Below are 18,425 nucleotides of genomic sequence, written 5' to 3'. Positions count from 1 at the left end.
TTTTTAGTGTCAATAATTTTTCCTCTTGATTTGATTGTGAATTCCATTAATATTAATTGTCATATAATTTCAATGTACTCATTTTACCCATTCATTTTTACCTGTCTCCCACTTCTTCAACCTCCATCTCCCTTCTTCTAAAATCATTCTTTAGATTGTTCTTACTCTCAATATACATGACGACACAATTAGTAGGAAAATAACAAAAACCATAAAAAGATTAAAGAATAATATTAAAGAAAACAACATTAAATCCCCCTTTACTGAGCTGCCATTGCCTCCTTGCAAGACAACCACAACTCCCTTTTTCCCAGAGAAATTGCTATATATTATTCTTTTAAAAATATATATAATCCAACTTTTGAACTTATTTATATATATTATTTTAACCGTCCTTACTCCTCTTCCTGTTGTTTATTTGCCAATTGTTCCACAAAGTGTTGGGCCTCTTCTGGATCTGAAAAAGGTCTACTTTTTCTGCCAAGGACAAATATTTTCAAAACTTTCCTCAAGAGTAAAGTTTTTGTTAAATTGAACTCCTTACGCTTCTTTAAAAGTTTGAAGCTTATATCTGGGTAGAAGAATCTTTTTTTCATTGTATTCCAATGGTGTCTGGTTTTCTTTTACTCTTCTAACAGCCAGCTCCAATTTTTTATCCCTTGCCGGGTATCGCAGTAGTTTTACCAGCGTGGAATGCAGTTTCGGCACCAGCGCCCTGTGGGCTCTTTCAATTTCTCTCTCCTCTTGGAGTTGTTCTGTGGAATCCATCATTTTAAAAATCATTTTCTATCTGCCCCTTCTTCCAGGCCCATCATTTTTATGTTATTGCATCTACTAAAGTTCTCTAAAATGTCCATTTTCTGGGCCAATAAGTCATGCGACTCTTTAATTTCTTTGTCTCTATTGTCCAGTTTTTCTCTGAATCCGTTCACCTCCATTTCCAACCCATCACTTCTTCACTTCACTTTCTTATTTCTGTCATTACATTCTCCATCCTTTGCATTTTTGCATCTGCCTCTTGCATAGTTTTTCCAATGGCTTTAAACTCGCCCATTATTGTATCCATTACAGTCTTTATTTGTCTATCAAAATACTCCTTATCCACCATCTGGATTTGTTTTATCACGTGCTTTTTCTTCTATTTCTTTATCTTCTTCTTTCTTGCTCCATATCTTCACTCAGTATGGAGCCTACGTCTATCAATGCCTTCCATGCGGCTTCCCCCATTGTGACAGCAGCCGTCCCGCTGCCGGCATCTGATCTCCTTGGTGTCTTCCTTGGAATGCAAACCATGTGCGCTGGCATTTCTTTCTCTGGCTTCACGAGCCAGCGTTAGCAGAGGCCATCTTCTTCGGGAGAACTCCCTGCTAGCGGACTCTAGTAAGGCCTTGGTCTTTTTTTGTCGGGCGTTTTCTTTGCCTCTTTTCTTGTCATTTCTTGGCTTTTCTTTCTTCACAGCCATCTTTGAAAATAATTTTTTATTTCTCACACTGTGAACCATATCAACCAAAATATGTACAACCATTTCTCATTTTCCCCCTTCCCAGCCCCCTCCAAAACCAATAAACATTAAACATATACAATACAATGCAACCATAAAACAACGTCTTTACACAAGGGAAAAACAAACAAGAAAAATGTGTCATCTAATTTTACACACTAAATCTAATCATTTTTGTCTTTTTATCATTTTAGGGGGTGGAGGTCCGAGGCAAGCTCTCTCTGTTGTGTTCCATGTACAGTTCCCAAATTTGTTCAAACAGTGTGACTTTATTTTTTAAATTATATGTTATTTTTTCCAATGGAATACATTTATTCATTTCTATGTACCATTGCTGTATTCTCAGGCTCTCTTCTGATTTCCAAGTTGACATTATACATTTTTTTGCTACTGCTAAGGCTATCATAATGAATCTTTTTTGCGCTTTATCCAATTTGAGGCCTAATTCTTTACTTATTATGTTACTTAAAAGAAAGGTTTCTGGATTTTTTGGTATGTTGTTTTTTGAGATTTTATTTAATATCTGATTTAGTTCTTCCCAAAACATATTCACTTTAGTATATGCCCAAATTGGATGTATTGTTGTTCCTATTTCATTTTTACAGCGAAAACATCTATCTAATAATGTTGGATCCCATTCTTTTAACTTTTAAGGCGTGATATGTAACCTGAGTAACCAATTATACTGCATCATGCGTAACCTTGTGTTTATTGTATTCTTCATAATTCCAGAACATAACTTTTCCCATGCTTTATTTTTTATCTTTATGTTTAAATCCTTTTCCCACTTTTATTTAGGTTTATAGCTTATTTCATCATTTTCTTTACCTTACAGCTTAATGTACATATTTGTTATAAATCTTTTAATTATCATTGTGTCTGTAATCACATATTCAAAGCTGCTTCCTTCTGGTAACCTCAGTCTGTTCCCCAATTATCCTTTAAATAAGCTTTCAGTTGATGATATGTAAACATTGTACCATGAGTTATTCCATATTTGTACTTCAACTGTTCAAATGTTAATAAATTATTTCCCAAAAAAACAATTTTCTATTCTCTTGATTCCTTTTCTCTCCCATTCTCTAAAGGAAAGGTTATCTACTGTAAAAGGGATTAGTGGATTTTGCGTCAATAGCATTTTTGGTATTTGGTCATTTTTTTTTCTTTTCTACGTGTATCTTCTTCCATATATTAAGTAAATGGTGCAGTACTGGTGAGCTGTTATATTGCAACAGCTTTTCATCCTATTTATAAAGTATATGTTCCAGTACCTTCTTTTCCATTTTATCTAATTCTGAGGAGAACAATGAGGGGGATAATGGATATCCCTGCCTAGTTGATCTACTTAATTTGAATTGGTTCAATACATATCCATTTACTACTACCTTTGACAACGGTCCAGTATATAATGCTCTAATCCAGTTAATATATTTTTTTGGTAGATTGAACTTCTGTAACACTTTAAATAAGTATTTCCACTCTACTCTTTCAAAGGCTTTTTCTGCATTTAAGGCAACTGCCATTGTTGGTTTTTTTACTCCCTTGAGCTGCATGAATTAGATTAATAAGTTTACAGACATTGTCTGCTGTTCGTCTTTTTTTGACAAATCCAGTTTGATCTTGTTTTACTATTTATGGGACACAATCTGCCAATCTGTTTGCTAATAATTTTGCTATTATCTTATAATCTGAGTTAAGTAGAGATATTGGTCTATATGATGCTGGTGTTAATGGATCCTTCCCCATCTTTGGTATTACTGTAATTATTGCTGTCTTACATGAATCTGGCAAGTTTTGTGTTTCTTCTACCTGGTTCATTACTTCCAGGAGAGGAGGAATTAATAATTTTTTAAAAATTTTATAGAATTCTATTGGAAATCCATCCTCTCCTGGCGTTTTATTGTTTGGCAGCTTTTTTAATATATCCTGTACTTCCTGTATTTCAAATGGTTTTATCAGTTTGTTTTGTTCCTCTTCTTGCAATTTCGGCAGTTCAATTTTAGCTAAAAGCTCTTCTATTTTATCATCTTTCCCCTCGTTCTCAGTTTGGTATAATTGTTCATAAAATTCCTTAAAGTTTTCATTAATCTCTATTGGGTTATATGTAATTTTTCCTTGATGCCAATACAGTTCTTTTAGCTTGTTCTGCTTTAAGTTGCCAGGCCAATATTTTATGTGTTTTTTCTCCCAATTCGTAATACTTTTGCTTTGTTTTCTTTATGTTCTTCTCCACCTTATACATTTGTAATGTTTCATATTTTATTTTTTTTGTCTGCCAATTCTCTTTTTTTCTTTATATCATCCCTTTTTACTAGTTCCTTTTCTGTACTTACTATCTCCCTTTCCATCTGCTCTATTGCCCGATTGTAGTCCTTTTTCATCTTAGTTACATAACTTATTATATGTCTTCTTATGAAGGCTTTCATTGCATCCCACAGTATAAATTTATCTTTTACAGATTCTGTGTTTATTTCAAAGTATGTTTTAATTTGGCGTTCAATAAACTCTCTAAATTCCTGCCTTTTATTAGCTTGGGGTTTAACCTCCATCAATATGTTCTTGGTGGGATGTCCTCCAGTTCTATTGCTAATAACAGGGGTGAATGATCAGATAGTAATCTAGCTTTATACTCAGTTTTCCTGACTCTCCCTTGAATATGGGCCGACAACAAAAACACATCAATCCTTGAGTATGTTTTATGCCTACTTGAGTAATATGAATATTCCTTCTCTTTTCAGTGCTGCCTCCTCCATATATCCATAATTTTCATTTCCTGCATTGATTTAACCATAAATTTGCCTACTTTATTCTTTTTGCTCGTCTTTTGTCCAGTTTTATCCAACATTAGATCCAAATTAAGGTTAAAATCCCCTCCTATCAATATATTTCCTTGTGTGTCTGCAATCTTCAAAAAAGTATCTTGCATAAACTTTTGATCCTCCTCATTCGGTGCATATATATTGAGCAAATTCCAAAATTCTGAGTATATCTGACACTTTATCATTGCATACCTCCCTGCCGGATCTATTATGTTCTCCTCTATTTTGATTGGTACATTTTTATTAATTAATATAGCTACACCTCTAGCTTTTAAATTATATGATGCTGCCGCTATGTGCCCTACCCAGTCTCTCTTTAATTTATTATGTTCTGGTTCAGTTAGATGCGTTTCCTGAACAACTGCTATATCTATTTTTTTCTTTTTTCAGTAAATTTAGTAGCCTCTTCCTTTTAATTTGGTTATGTATTCCATTAATGTTTATAGTCCTTCTTCAAAGGAGGCTGCTACCCGCCGAACTGTGAGGCGCCAAGATGCACGGTTTGAGGTGATATCAGCCCACTGGCGGTGGTCAATGTGGCAGGCACCAACATGGCCATCTCGATTCTTGTTTACACTTCATTTCCACCTCCTCGCCACCTCCATCCCCTTTTATTCCATTTTTGTCTTTTAAGTTTACCTTTTTAAACTCAATGTATGACAACACACTTAAAACATAAAATACTCCAACAATCCCCACAACCAATAACACCTTATCCCCAAATGAACCACCCCCCCTCTCTGAATTTCCCCTTATCCCCTATTGGGCAACCACAACTTCCCTTTCCATTTGGTTTGTGATTTTGTTCACAAGCTTTCTGACCCCCCCAGAAAACACTTTTTTTTAAATTCATATAACAAAGCTCTCTCTCTTTATTCCACCCCCTTCTTGCTCCCTTCCCTTCTCTTTTCCATCTTTAGATCTTTACATATACATTATTTTTACTTTATATTATTACATCTTGTATATTTTATTGCCGATCTTCTTTCTTGTTACACCTCTTTATCTCTTCTTCTGTCCTGCAAACGTTCTGCGAATTCTAGCGCTTCCTCTGGATCCGAGAACAGTCTGTTTTGCTCCCCAAGTATGAATACTTTAAGTACGGCTAGATGTCTTAACATGAATTTATAACCTTTCTTCCATAAAATTGTTTACGCCGTATTAAATTCCTTCCTCTTCTTTAAGAATTCAAAACTTATGTCAGGGTAAAAAAATATTTTTTGTCCCTTATTTCTTCTTTGGCTTGGCTTCGCGGATGAAGATTTATGGAGGGGTAATGTCCACGTCAGCCTCATGCTCATTTGTGGCTGACAAGTCCGATGTGGGACAGGCAGACACGGTTGCAGCGGTTGCAAGGGAAAATTGGTTGGTTGGGGTTGGGTGTTGGGTTTTTCCTCCTTTGCCTTTTGTCAGTGAGGTGGGCTCTGCGGTCTTCTTCAAAGGAGGCTGCTACCCGCCGAACTGTGAGGCGCCAAGATGCACGGTTTGAGGTGATATCAGCCCACTGGCGGTGGTCAATGTGGCAGGCACCAAGAGATTTCTTTAGCCAGTCCTTGTACCTCTTCTTTGGTGCACCTCTGTCATGGTGGCCAGTGGAGAGCTCACCATACAACACGATCTTGGGAAGGCGATGGTCCTCCATTCTGGAGACATGACCTACCCAGCGCAGCTGGATCTTCAGCAGCGTGGATTCAAAGCTGTTGGCCTCCGCCATCTCGAGTACTTCGATGTTAGGAATGAAGTTGCTCCAATGAATGTTGAGGATGGAGCGGAGACAACGCTGGTGGAAGCGTTCTAGGAGCCGTAGGTGATGTCCCTTATATTCCAACGGCTTATTATCTTCTCTAACTTTATTCCTTGCCCATTCCAGTATATTTTCTCTTGTCGTATATCTTAAAAGTTTTACTAAGATGGATCTTGGTTTTTGATGTAACTCTGGTTTCAGAGCTAGTGCTCTGTGTGCCCTTTCTATTTCCATTTCTTCCTGCATTTCTGTCATTCCCAGGACCTTCGGGATCCATCCTTTTATAAATTCCTTCATATCTGAGCTTTCTTCACCCTCCTTCAGGCCCACTATTTTTATGTTGTTTCGCCTACTATAATTTTCCAACATATCAATTTTCTGAGATAACAACTCGTGTCTCTTTAATTTTTTTGTCACTTTCTTCCAATTTTTCTCTTAAATCATTTACTTCCATTTCTACAGCCGTTTCTCATTCTTCCACATTCTCTACTCTTTTCCCTATTTCTGTCATGACCAGTTCTAAACTGCATTTTATCTTCTGCTCTTTTTATTTTCCTTTTAATTGCACTAAATTCTAATGACAACCATTCTTTTACTGATCTCATTTGTTCTTCATAAAAAGCTTTATCTAAATTCTGTCCATCTGTTTTACCTTCTTTTTCCCTGTGAAGATCTTGGTCTTCTTCCTCCTCTTCTTCTGTGTCTGTACCTGTGTTTGTGTCTTCTTCTTCTTTGTATCTGTGTCTCTTCTGCTCTTTCTGATGAGTTACTTCTATGTCTTTGTCGGGCCTCCTCTTGCTGGGCCTCTTGTTGTTGGGTCTCTGGTTGCCGGGCCTCCTGCTGTTGATCATCTTGTCGTCGCTCACCCTGCCGCCGTTCTCCCTCTTCCGGCCCCTTGATTCTTTCCTTGCCGTTATTTTGTTTTTCTTGATTGTAGGGCTCCTCCAGCTGAGCGCCCCGATGCTGGGCGTCCCTCAGCTGGTCGAGCTGTAGCTGCCCGTTCCTCGGCTAAGCCCCCCCTCCCGCCAGTGTTCATTTTACTTTTGTTTGGCTCCGAGAGCCATTTTTGGAGTCCACTGGTCAGGAGGTCGCGACTTCACTGGGCACTCACCAACCTCTGAGATTGGCTGCTCTTCACCACTGTAGCTCCCTGCTCCCACGTGCAGTTAAGACCTTCTTCTTTCTTCTCCGGTGATTTTCCTTTTTTTTTCCCGTTGTTCTTACTTTCTCTTTTTTGGTTGCCATCTTCTGGTTCTTGAGCTCTGTTTTTTCCAAACTTTTTTTCCTTTTTTCTGGAGAGGGCTGGTTTCACCTGACTGGCCACTACTCCATCACATGACTCCCCCCCTTCACACTCATCTTCAGGCTCTTGAACTGGTTACTTTGGAACTTTTTAATTTTATTTCACGGCCTTGATTTTCTGTCCTTTAATGAACCTTCACTGAGGAGGCTGGTTTGTCCTGACCGGCCACTACTCCATCACCTGACTCCTCCTTGCTTCCCCATCTGCATTTACCCTTGAAGGGGGTAATATGGAGGCATCCCGTGAACCCCACCCCATCCACAGAAAGTACTCATACACAATGTGCAGAATTCCTCTTGCCTGCTCTCAAGGCCTCGTAAAGATATTCACACAGATCCCTAGTCACAGAATTCAGATCCTTCCTTATGCCAGTGTACAGGTTTCACGAGGACCGTCTCTCGAGCTCAGGTCCCTCCCGTCCCCATGCTGAGAATTTCCAGAAGATTTCTCCGTCCCAGGGCACAGAATTTGCATGGATTTCCTTCTCAATCCTTCCTCCCCTGAGAATCCTCCCCATCTCAAACCCCTCCCCGCCTGCAGCTATTCCCAAATCATTGGGAGGGAAGGAACTCAAGAACCACAGCCTTTATTGCAAAGGAATTATTTTTAATTTTAAGATAAGACGTACTGCACGGTAACAGGCCCATTCGGCCCATGCCGCCCAATTACACCCAATTAACCTACAACTCCTGGTACGTTTTGAACGATGGAAGGAGACCGGAGCCCATGGGGACAATGCACACAGACACGGGGAGAAAGTACACACTCCTGACAGACCGCGCGAGATTCAAACCCGGGTCACTGACGCTGTAACAGCGTTGTGCTGACTGCTCCACGAACCCTGCCGCCCCAGAGTGGAGTCAAGAGAAAGGGATGTTTTGGTAAAATTGTGCAGGGACCTGAGGGATCGTCCAGTTTTTGTCCTCTCACCTCAGTAAGGATTGAGAGCAGCCATTCCCACAGGAGCCCTCCCCCCACCCCACAGTATATTTAAGTAAAAGCCTTGTGTTTGCTTCACCTCACATAACATGTAGTCAGTAGGAGAGACGTGAGGGGGTTGGGGGGTGAGTGAGGAATAAACCTTGCATTCATCTCGGTCAGGTTACCAGACAGTCCCATGGGACAGTGGATACCTGGCGATTGCTATCGACTTGAACCTGGTGCATCCCTCTGACACGGCCTTATGGATGGCAACACGTTCGGCACAGATCCCCACCGTCAGGCTCACGTTCTCAATGTTGCATCCTAACGGGGAAGGAGAAGGGGGTCAGATCAGGATTCACCCCCACCTCACATCCATTCCTCCCAACTCGCTTCCCACAACCCCTTCCCACCCCCACCTCACCACTCCCCACCTCAACACCCTGCCTCGCCACTCCCTGCATCATCCTTTGCCTCACCCCTCTCCACCTCAACCCCTGCCTCGCCTCTCCCACCTCACCCCCGCCCCTCCCTACAACATTCCCCAACTTGCCCCTCCCTGCATCATCCCCCACCTTGCCCCTGTCCGCATCATCCCCCACCTCTCCTCCCTCCTTTATCCCCCAGCGGTGTCAGGTTTTGCCCCCTCCCTCCTCCACACAGAACTACGTTGAATTGAGCTGCCTATTGTCAAGTACAGACATGCAGCGAGAAGCTCAGTGCTATGTGCTATCCAGACAGATCAGAATAAAGACACTGTCCTCTAGCCCGTCTTGGACACAGAGAAACCCAAGTTCACAGTGAAATGGCAAAAGGTAACTGGATGAATGACCACACTTGGATTTAACTTTAACAGGATCCTGATCTGCAGCACCCTCTACAACCTGGCCATTTCCTACTCCCACAGGATGCATTCTACTGTCAGCGGCACAGGGCTGACCAGGCCTCCTAGTCACCCCAGGTCTCGTCCTCCTCCATATCCTAAAATATGGCAGTGGAGGGAGAGCCAGGAACAGAGACACTGCTACTCCACAGGGTCCAACCATCCATCAGCTCCATATAGGCTTTAAATGGCCCAGACCCTGCTGGATCCCCCTCATGCTTGGAGCCCATCACATCATGTGCCGAGGACCTCATATAGTGTGTGGCTTGGTTGACCGTGAGGATAGCAGAGTGCAGGGGGTGGGTTTGAAGACCTGGTAAAAAAGAGAGGCTGATTACTATTGCAAACAGCACATTATTTGTTATGAGGGAGGAAACCAGAGTTCGGTCACAGGAAGAACGTGCGAACTCCGCACCAATGGCACCAGAGGTTAGGATTGAACCTGGGTCTCTGGTGTGGTTTCTCCGAACTCTTGTATCATTGCCCTTAATATAGTCTATCCAAGGCTCCACACCAGCTGTTCCCTTGCCGTTCCCTGAACTTGGCTCCGATACATGAACACACACGAGCTGGAGGAACTCAGCAGGTCACACAGCATCTCTAGGTCATTGATGTTTTGGGCCTGGCCAAAAAACAGACAAAGTCAGTGATGCGGCGCGACCTGCTGAGTTTCTCCAGCTCTGCAATCACAGTGTCTGCAGACTTTCCAGTGACTCCCGTTGTGGGGGTTGTCGGAGAGACTGGGCACAGTCTGGGAGATCACTTTGGTTCCGTCCGCCACAATGGCCACCTTTTTCAGTTCCCCATCCAAGTCCCTTGCTGACGTGTCCGTCCATGGTCTCATGCATGGCCACACTGAGACCATCCGCAAATTGGAGGAACAACACTACATCTTCTGTCCAACTGGATGGCATCAACATCTCTCGTTTCCATTTTACCTCCCCCCCCCACTTCTTCCCCCACCTCTGTCTCTCCCCCTTCCCTTTCCCCTCTATCTCCTTTGACAGAGCCAGAATCAATTCTCACCTCTCCTCTCCTCTCATCACATCCTGTCTGTTGGACTGGACTCCACCCCCTCCCATTGTCTCCCCAGCCTTTCATTCAGATGCCAGTCTTTTTGCTCACGCCTTGAGGAAGGGTTCAGGCCCGAAACGGTGGTTCTACATCTTTACCTTGTATGGATGCTGCGAGACCGGCTGAGTTCCTCCAGCATGAAGTGTGTGATTGCTACAATCACAGCGTCTGCATACTTTTGTGTTTCACCCCTCTACGTGCACCCCACTTCCCCACCTTGTCCTGTGTGGATTCTGTTAGGAGGCTCAGTGCCAGTCAGATTCCTCACCTGTGAATATCTTTCCGTCCTCAGTGAGGAGGGCAGCGCCCACAGGGAACTTGCTGTAGGGAGAATGAGAACACGCTTTGGCCTCATGGCTTTTTCGGATCAACCTGTCAGCCTCCTCGGCTTCCTGGACTGTCGTTTGCTCTGCGAGAGTGCACATCCTATCAAGAAAAAAGAGAGGTCCAGAGGTCAGCGAGAAAAGACCTGTCACTCACTCAGTGTTAGGAGAGAACTCCCGGACCATTCATGAGCTGTGTACGGTGTGGGCCTGCTGCTGTGTCAATACAGGTTACAGCATGTCATCGGCATTCCACAAGGCACATTGATATGCTAACCAGCGCTCCCAGTACTCGACAAGGAAAGATTCACCGGAGAGCCCTGCGGGGAGGGTTGGAGGGGGTGCTGGGAGTGAGTGGGACTTCTGCTGGGAGCGAGGGAGTTCTGCCAGGAGGGAGGGGATTCTGATGGGAATGTGGGAGGTACTGCTGGGAGTGGAACCAGCCGGGGTTGAGGGAAGGGGTGGGGGTTCTGCTGTTTGGCTCCCCTCTAGCCAGGTCAGCCTTGCTCAGCCATAGATTGTCATCCTCGGCCCTTTTTGACCAATCTCGAACCCTTCACCACCGGAGATGTTAACTCTGCTTCTCTTACCAGATGACCTGGAAGAGAGGGCAGTGTTTCTAAGTTTGCCGATGACACCACATTGAGTGGAGAAACAAACTGTGCAGAGGATACAGAGAAGCTGGAGAGACAGAGACCAGTTAAATGAGGAAAAAGTCAATCGCTGATCCAAGGGCGTTGCTCTTGGATCATCCAACTAACATTTTCCTGGGACTAAGTGCTCAAAGTCCCTTTCACCGGGCTGGGTGGTGTTGTGGTCTGGACAGCCCATTGGTTGGCCAGCCTGTCAATCCTGGAGAAGATCTTCCAATGGGAACTGAGAGTTTCTGTGGTTTGATTGGACCACACCCAGCTGGCGGTCAGATGCAGTTCATGTACATTGACCAAATGGTTTGCCTTGAGCAGCTTAGACAGGAGAGCAGGGTGGGGAAGTTGATTCTGCTGGGGGGGGGGGGGGAGTTGATTCTGCTGGGGGGGGGGGAGTTGATTCTGCTGGGGGGGAGTTGATTCTGCTGGGGGGGAGTTGATTCTGCTGGGGGGGAGTTGATTCTGCTGGGGGGGAAGTTGATTCTGCTGGGGGGGAAGTTGATTCTGCTGGGGGGAAGTTGATTCTGCTGGGGGGAAGTTGATTCTGCTGGGGGGAAGTTGATTCTGCTGGGGGGAAGTTGATTCTGCTGGGGGGAAGTTGATTCTGCTGGGGGGAAGTTGATTCTGCTGGGGGGAAGTTGATTCTGCTGGGGGGAAGTTGATTCTGCTGGGGGGAAGTTGATTCTGCTGGGGGGAAGTTGATTCTGCTGGGGGGAAGTTGATTCTGCTGGGGGGAAGTTGATTCTGCTGGGGGGAAGTTGATTCTGCTGGGGGGAAGTTGATTCTGCTGGGGGGAAGTTGATTCTGCTGGGGGGAAGTTGATTCTGCTGGGGGGAAGTTGATTCTGCTGGGGGGAAGTTGATTCTGCTGGGGGGAAGTTGATTCTGCTGGGGGAAGTTGATTCTGCTGGGGGGAAGTTGATTCTGCTGGGGGGAAGTTGATTCTGCTGGGGGGAAGTTGATTCTGCTGGGGGAAGTTGATTCTGCTGGGGGGAAGTTGATTCTGCTGGGGGGAAGTTGATTCTGCTGGGGGGAAGTTGATTCTGCTGGGGGGAAGTTGATTCTGCTGGGGGGAAGTTGATTCTGCTGGGGGGAAGTTGATTCTGCTGGGGGGAAGTTGATTCTGCTGGGGGGAAGTTGATTCTGCTGGGGGGAAGTTGATTCTGCTGGGGGGAAGTTGATTCTGCTGGGGGGAAGTTGATTCTGCTGGGGGGAAGTTGATTCTGCTGGGGGGAAGTTGATTCTGCTGGGGGGAAGTTGATTCTGCTGGGGGGAAGTTGATTCTGCTGGGGGGAAGTTGATTCTGCTGGGGGGAAGTTGATTCTGCTGGGGGGAAGTTGATTCTGCTGGGGGGAAGTTGATTCTGCTGGGGGGAAGTTGATTCTGCTGGGGGGAAGTTGATTCTGCTGGGGGGAAGTTGATTCTGCTGGGGGGAAGTTGATTCTGCTGGGGGGAAGTTGATTCTGCTGGGGGGAAGTTGATTCTGCTGGGGGGAAGTTGATTCTGCTGGGGGAAGTTGATTCTGCTGGGGGGAAGTTGATTCTGCTGGGGGGAAGTTGATTCTGCTGGGGGGAAGTTGATTCTGCTGGGGGGAAGTTGATTCTGCTGGGGGGAAGTTGATTCTGCTGGGGGGAAGTTGATTCTGCTGGGGGGAAGTTGATTCTGCTGGGGGGAAGTTGATTCTGCTGGGGGGAAGTTGATTCTGCTGGGGGGAAGTTGATTCTGCTGGGGGGAAGTTGATTCTGCTGGGGGGAAGTTGATTCTGCTGGGGGGAAGTTGATTCTGCTGGGGGGAAGTTGATTCTGCTGGGGGGAAGTTGATTCTGCTGGGGGGAAGTTGATTCTGCTGGGGGGAAGTTGATTCTGCTGGGGGGAAGTTGATTCTGCTGGGGGGAAGTTGATTCTGCTGGGGGGAAGTTGATTCTGCTGGGGGGAAGTTGATTCTGCTGGGGGGAAGTTGATTCTGCTGGGGGGAAGTTGATTCTGCTGGGGGGAAGTTGATTCTGCTGGGGGGAAGTTGATTCTGCTGGGGGGAAGTTGATTCTGCTGGGGGGAAGTTGATTCTGCTGGGGGGAAGTTGATTCTGCTGGGGGGAAGTTGATTCTGCTGGGGGGAAGTTGATTCTGCTGGGGGGAAGTTGATTCTGCTGGGGGGAAGTTGATTCTGCTGGGGGGAAGTTGATTCTGCTGGGGGGAAGTTGATTCTGCTGGGGGGAAGTTGATTCTGCTGGGGGGAAGTTGATTCTGCTGGGGGGAAGTTGATTCTGCTGGGGGGGAGTTGATTCTGCTGGGGGAAGTTGATTCTGCTGGGGGGAAGTTGATTCTGCTGGGGGGAAGTTGATTCTGCTGGGGGGAAGTTGATTCTGCTGGGGGGAAGTTGATTCTGCTGGGGGGAAGTTGATTCTGCTGGGGGGAAGTTGATTCTGCTGGGGGGAAGTTGATTCTGCTGGGGGGAAGTTGATTCTGCTGGGGGGAAGTTGATTCTGCTGGGGGGAAGTTGATTCTGCTGGGGGGAAGTTGATTCTGCTGGGGGGAAGTTGATTCTGCTGGGGGGAAGTTGATTCTGCTGGGGGGAAGTTGATTCTGCTGGGGGGAAGTTGATTCTGCTGGGGGGAAGTTGATTCTGCTGGGGGGAAGTTGATTCTGCTGGGGGGAAGTTGATTCTGCTGGGGGGAAGTTGATTCTGCTGGGGGGAAGTTGATTCTGCTGGGGGGAAGTTGATTCTGCTGGGGGGAAGTTGATTCTGCTGGGGGGAAGTTGATTCTGCTGGGGGGAAGTTGATTCTGCTGGGGGGAAGTTGATTCTGCTGGGGGGAAGTTGATTCTGCTGGGGGGAAGTTGATTCTGCTGGGGGGAAGTTGATTCTGCTGGGGGGAAGTTGATTCTGCTGGGGGGAAGTTGATTCTGCTGGGGGGAAGTTGATTCTGCTGGGGGGAAGTTGATTCTGCTGGGGGGAAGTTGATTCTGCTGGGGGGAAGTTGATTCTGCTGGGGGGAAGTTGATTCTGCTGGGGGGAAGTTGATTCTGCTGGGGGGAAGTTGATTCTGCTGGGGGGAAGTTGATTCTGCTGGGGGGAAGTTGATTCTGCTGGGGGGGATGTTGGGGGAGATTCTACCTCCATGACAAATAACCAGTCAATTCGAGATAGGCACAGGATGTGTACACAGCCCCGCAAGCCTGCCCTGCCGCTCCATACACACGTTCTTTGATTATTCCTTGATGAAGGGCTCAGGCCAGAAATATCTGTAACAAACCTTTACCTCGTGTGGATGCTGTAAGTGGCTGAGTTCCTCCAGCATTCATGGCGTCTACAGACTCTTGCTTTCATGTAGAAGCATAGAACATTACAGCATAGAAACAGGCCCTTCAGCCCTTCTCTCTGTGCTGAACTATTTTTCTGCCTTGTCCCACTGGCCTGTACCCAGTCCATGCCCCTCCCATCTATGTACCTGTCTAAATTCTTCTTAAATGTTAAAATTGAGCCCACATTCACCACTTCAGCTGGAAGTTTGTTCTACATCCCCACCACTCTGTGTGAAGAAGTTCCCCCTAAACTTTTCCCTTTTCACTCTTAACCCATGTCCTCTGGTTTGTAGCTCACCTTCCCTCAGCAGAAAAAGCCCATCTACATTTACTCTGTCTATTCCCTCATAATTTCCCCTCATTCTTCTATGCTCCAGGGAATAAAGTCCTAACCTGTTTAACCTTTCCCAGTAACTCAGATCCTGAAGTCCAGGCAACATCCTAGTAAATCTGTGCCCTCTTTCTATCTTATTGATGTCTTTCCTGTAGTTCATTGACCAAAACTGAGCACAATGCCCCAAATTTGGCCTCACCAATGTCTTAAACAACTTTACCATAACATCCTAACTCCTGTACCCAATATTTTGATTTATGAAGGCCAAGATGCTAAAAGCTCTCTTTACAACCATGTCCACCTGTGACGCCACTTTCAGGGAATTATCCATCTGTGTTCCCAGGTCCCTCTGTTTTACCGCCCTCCTCAGGGCCCGACCATTCATCGTGTACGTCAACCTTGGTTTGTCCTTCCACAGTGTAACACCTCACACGTCAGCTCCTCTACGCTACAAATTCCCTGAGGCATTCAATTCCTCCCTATTTCAAAAATGTATCTACCTCCTCTTTGCTCCCCTCCAAAGGCCTCCCCTCCAAGGTAAAGAATTGTAGAGACCCCATTGCTCCCGCAATTTAAATGGCAGCTCATTCTGCATCAGTTCTCTCATTTAGACAGCAACCCCTTCTAGGCCCTCTGTCCTCACCCCCATGGCCCCTCTCCCGCCTCCCACCTGCGTCCCCCTATTGCCTCTTTAACTGTTAGCCTGTGCCCCTCCCCCTGCCCAGCCCTCCCATCTTTTTTATTCAGACGCCTGCCTGTCTTTATTATTCCTGATGAAGGACTCGAAACGTTAGTTTGTCACGGGGCGCAAAACGAGTCGTGACTCGGCTCACAAAATGGCCAGCAAACGCGGTGATCACAAAGGCCCCACAGGGATCAACGGCCATCAAAAGGGCCTGTTACCGTGCTGTACGTCTAAATTTAAACATTCTCCATCAAATTCCATTCATCTGTAGATGGTAAACAGCAATGGGCCCAGCACCGAACGCTGAGGCACACCAGTCCCAAACCAAAGTAAGAACATGATGCTGGAGAAAGTCAGCAGGTCCCACAGGGTCCTTTATACAGCAAAGGTAAAGGGACATCACTGACGTTTCGGGCTGGAGCCCTTCATCAAGGTGTGGACAAAATGTTGGCAGCATCCATACAGTTCCCACCTATAACGGGATCCCACTGCCAGACACATCTTCCCCACTCTGCCTTCTGTAGGGAACACTCCCTCCATGACTCCCTCGTGCACTCGTCCCTCCCCATCAATCCCGCCCCCACCCCCGCACCTTCCCGTGACCGCAGGAAGTGCCACACTTGTGCCCACACCTCCCCCCCCCCTTACCACCATCTGGGGCCCCAAACAGACCTTTCAAATGAAACAACACTTCACTTGTGTATCCGCAGGTCTGATTTACTGCTTCCGGTGCTCCCTTTTGTGGCTTCTCTACATCGGAGACTGGGCGCAGACGGGGAGATCACTTCTCTGAGCACCAGTAATAGGGACCTCCCAGTGACCAACCATTCCAGTTCTGCATCCCACTCCCACTCTCACATGCTTGTCCAAGGCCTCAATGTACTATCCCACCAGGACCACCCGTAAATTGGAGAAACAGTAATTGATTTACCATCTGGGTCTCTCCAACCAGGTGGCATTAACGTTGACCTCCGGTTTCTAACCTGCTCTCCAATCTCCCTCCCTTCTCTCTGTCTCCTTTCCTCTAGCTCTCCACCCCCTTCCCTCTCCATTCACACCCGCCCCCTCCCCGTTTGCTGCTGTGCCCTCCCTCCCTGATCCACCTATTACCTCCTGCCTATGGGCCTGTGCTCCTCTCCTTGCTGCTCCCTCCTTACCTTTTTGGTCTGGGCGCCTACCTACATGTTGCTCGTACCTTGATGAAGAGCTCAAGCCCAAAAGGTTGATGATGTACCATTACCTTTGCTGTGTAAAGGACAGCGATTGACCTGCCGAGTTTCCCCTCATGTTTTGACTACCATGGTCTCTGCTCCAGCCCACGTCTCAGTCCCACTCTCACATTTAAACCTCTTTCTCCTTTTTTGTTGCTCCAAATCCCTCGTCTGGTAATGAGACACACAGCTCTTCAGGACTTGTTGCTGAATGGACTGAACAAAGCAGACATGGGATGGACAGTGCAGGAGAGGACAAGGCTCTAAACATGGTAATAATCCACAGTTCAAGTGATTTATTATTATCTGATTGTAGAAGTACAACTGGACAAAACGGCCAACACACATACAGACACATTGTTCAATAAACAGTAGGGTCTCCACAGGCTTGTACAGGCAGTTCATCAATCACCCACGTCGGGTTCATCTACATGAGGCAGCATCTTAAAAAAGCAGCCTCTCTCCTTAAAGACCCCCACCACCCAGGCCGTGTCCTCTTCCCTCTGCTACCATTGGGAAAAGGTACAGGAGCCTAAACTCAAGCACTCAGCGGCACAAGGACAGCTTCTTCCCGCTACCATCAGATTCCTGAATGATCAATGAACGAAGGACACTGCCTTATATTGACTTTTCATGCACTGTTTTTAAAGAATTTATTCTGTAAGGCGGTTTATATAAATGTTTGCTGCCGCAAAACAATGAATTTCTTGATGTGTTCCCGACAATAAGTTCTGATTCAGTCCTGGATGGGGAGGCAGAAGTGGTGTCAGAGGTGAAAACCCTGGCAATAGTCCAGGCAATTTTGAAGGAGTCGAAGGAAAGGTCTGGATTCCATTGTCAGAGAGAGCCAGTGTGACAGTGGCCTCACAGACCCAGTCAAGAGAGAAAGTGTTGCTGTTGAGTGCAGGATGGCTGGTCCTGGATCAGGCACAATGCGTGATGGCTGTGGCTAAGGCAGCGTTGGATTCTGAGGACAGCTGTAGGCAAGAAGACGGTTAACCTGAATGTGTCATTCAATGGGAACGGGAACGCTGTGAGGTGGGAGAACAGAGGAGCCCGAGGATTCAGAGAGAAAGTATGTTAGTGTGCAGAGAAAGTTTAAACAGCGAAGGAAATTCATTCCTGGCTGGATGGTTAAAAGTGTCACCCCGTTCCACATGTTTCAGGCCCAGGGAGAGGGTTAAAAACAAGTCTATCGTTGTCTACTTGACACGTTGCAGTATCTGAATTGACAGCTTTTAGAAAGAGGGTTGTGTTTAATGGCTCCGTTTAGTAGTTTACATGGGGAAACAACTCAAAGCCAGAACATTCCAGAGCCTGCTCTTACCTGGAGAAAATGCAGGGAGAGGACAGATTGAGCTCGACACTCAGCGATCTCCCTCCACGGAGCCGTGGAAACAGACCGACATTCCAAGCCTCAGAGAAATATTACCCATGACAATGACATCACAGCCCAGCGAGAAGCTGATTGGCTCATGACTTAAACTGCTACCTTGGTTGACACAGTGGAATGTGAAGGTAATTAACAGAAGACTCTTAATAAATCACACAGATTAAATATTTGATGAACAAAAGTTTAAATAACAGTTTGACCAAGTAGAAGTGAGTTGGTGCTACTGAATGTAAATCTTTGGCCACGTGAAAATCCGGATTCTTCCTCCCCCCACCCCCCCGGCCCAGC

At 46.1% G+C, this 18,425-nt stretch overlaps 1 protein-coding gene across 4 annotated transcripts in view; it reads right to left on the bottom strand.

Annotated features, from left to right (window-relative positions):
• The window catches only part of LOC138748277 (cytidine deaminase-like), a 29,364-nt gene that overhangs the window by 10,220 nt on the left and 719 nt on the right, over positions 1-18,425 (bottom strand). Inside the window, exons 1-4 of one of the 4 annotated variants that reach the window (XM_069908153.1) lie at positions 18,072-18,193; positions 16,774-16,960; positions 10,514-10,671; positions 8,501-8,612 (exon numbers count right to left, since the gene is read on the bottom strand). In XM_069908153.1, coding sequence (XP_069764254.1) covers positions 8,501-8,612; positions 10,514-10,671; positions 16,774-16,820 — 317 coding nt within the window. In that variant the 5' untranslated portion in view covers positions 16,821-16,960; positions 18,072-18,193. Of the gene's footprint in view, positions 1-8,500; positions 8,613-10,513; positions 10,672-11,158; positions 11,328-16,773; positions 16,961-18,071; positions 18,194-18,425 lie in introns of those variants that run through there. The other 3 variants (XM_069908154.1, XM_069908155.1, XM_069908156.1) reach the window with 3 other exon arrangements.

This window comes from Narcine bancroftii, chromosome 13 (assembly GCF_036971445.1).
Source record: "Narcine bancroftii isolate sNarBan1 chromosome 13, sNarBan1.hap1, whole genome shotgun sequence".
Lineage (NCBI taxonomy): Eukaryota > Metazoa > Chordata > Chondrichthyes > Torpediniformes > Narcinidae > Narcine > Narcine bancroftii.
The sequence above is the reverse complement of the archived record's forward strand: the minus strand, read 5'-3'. Positions and strand labels throughout refer to the sequence as shown.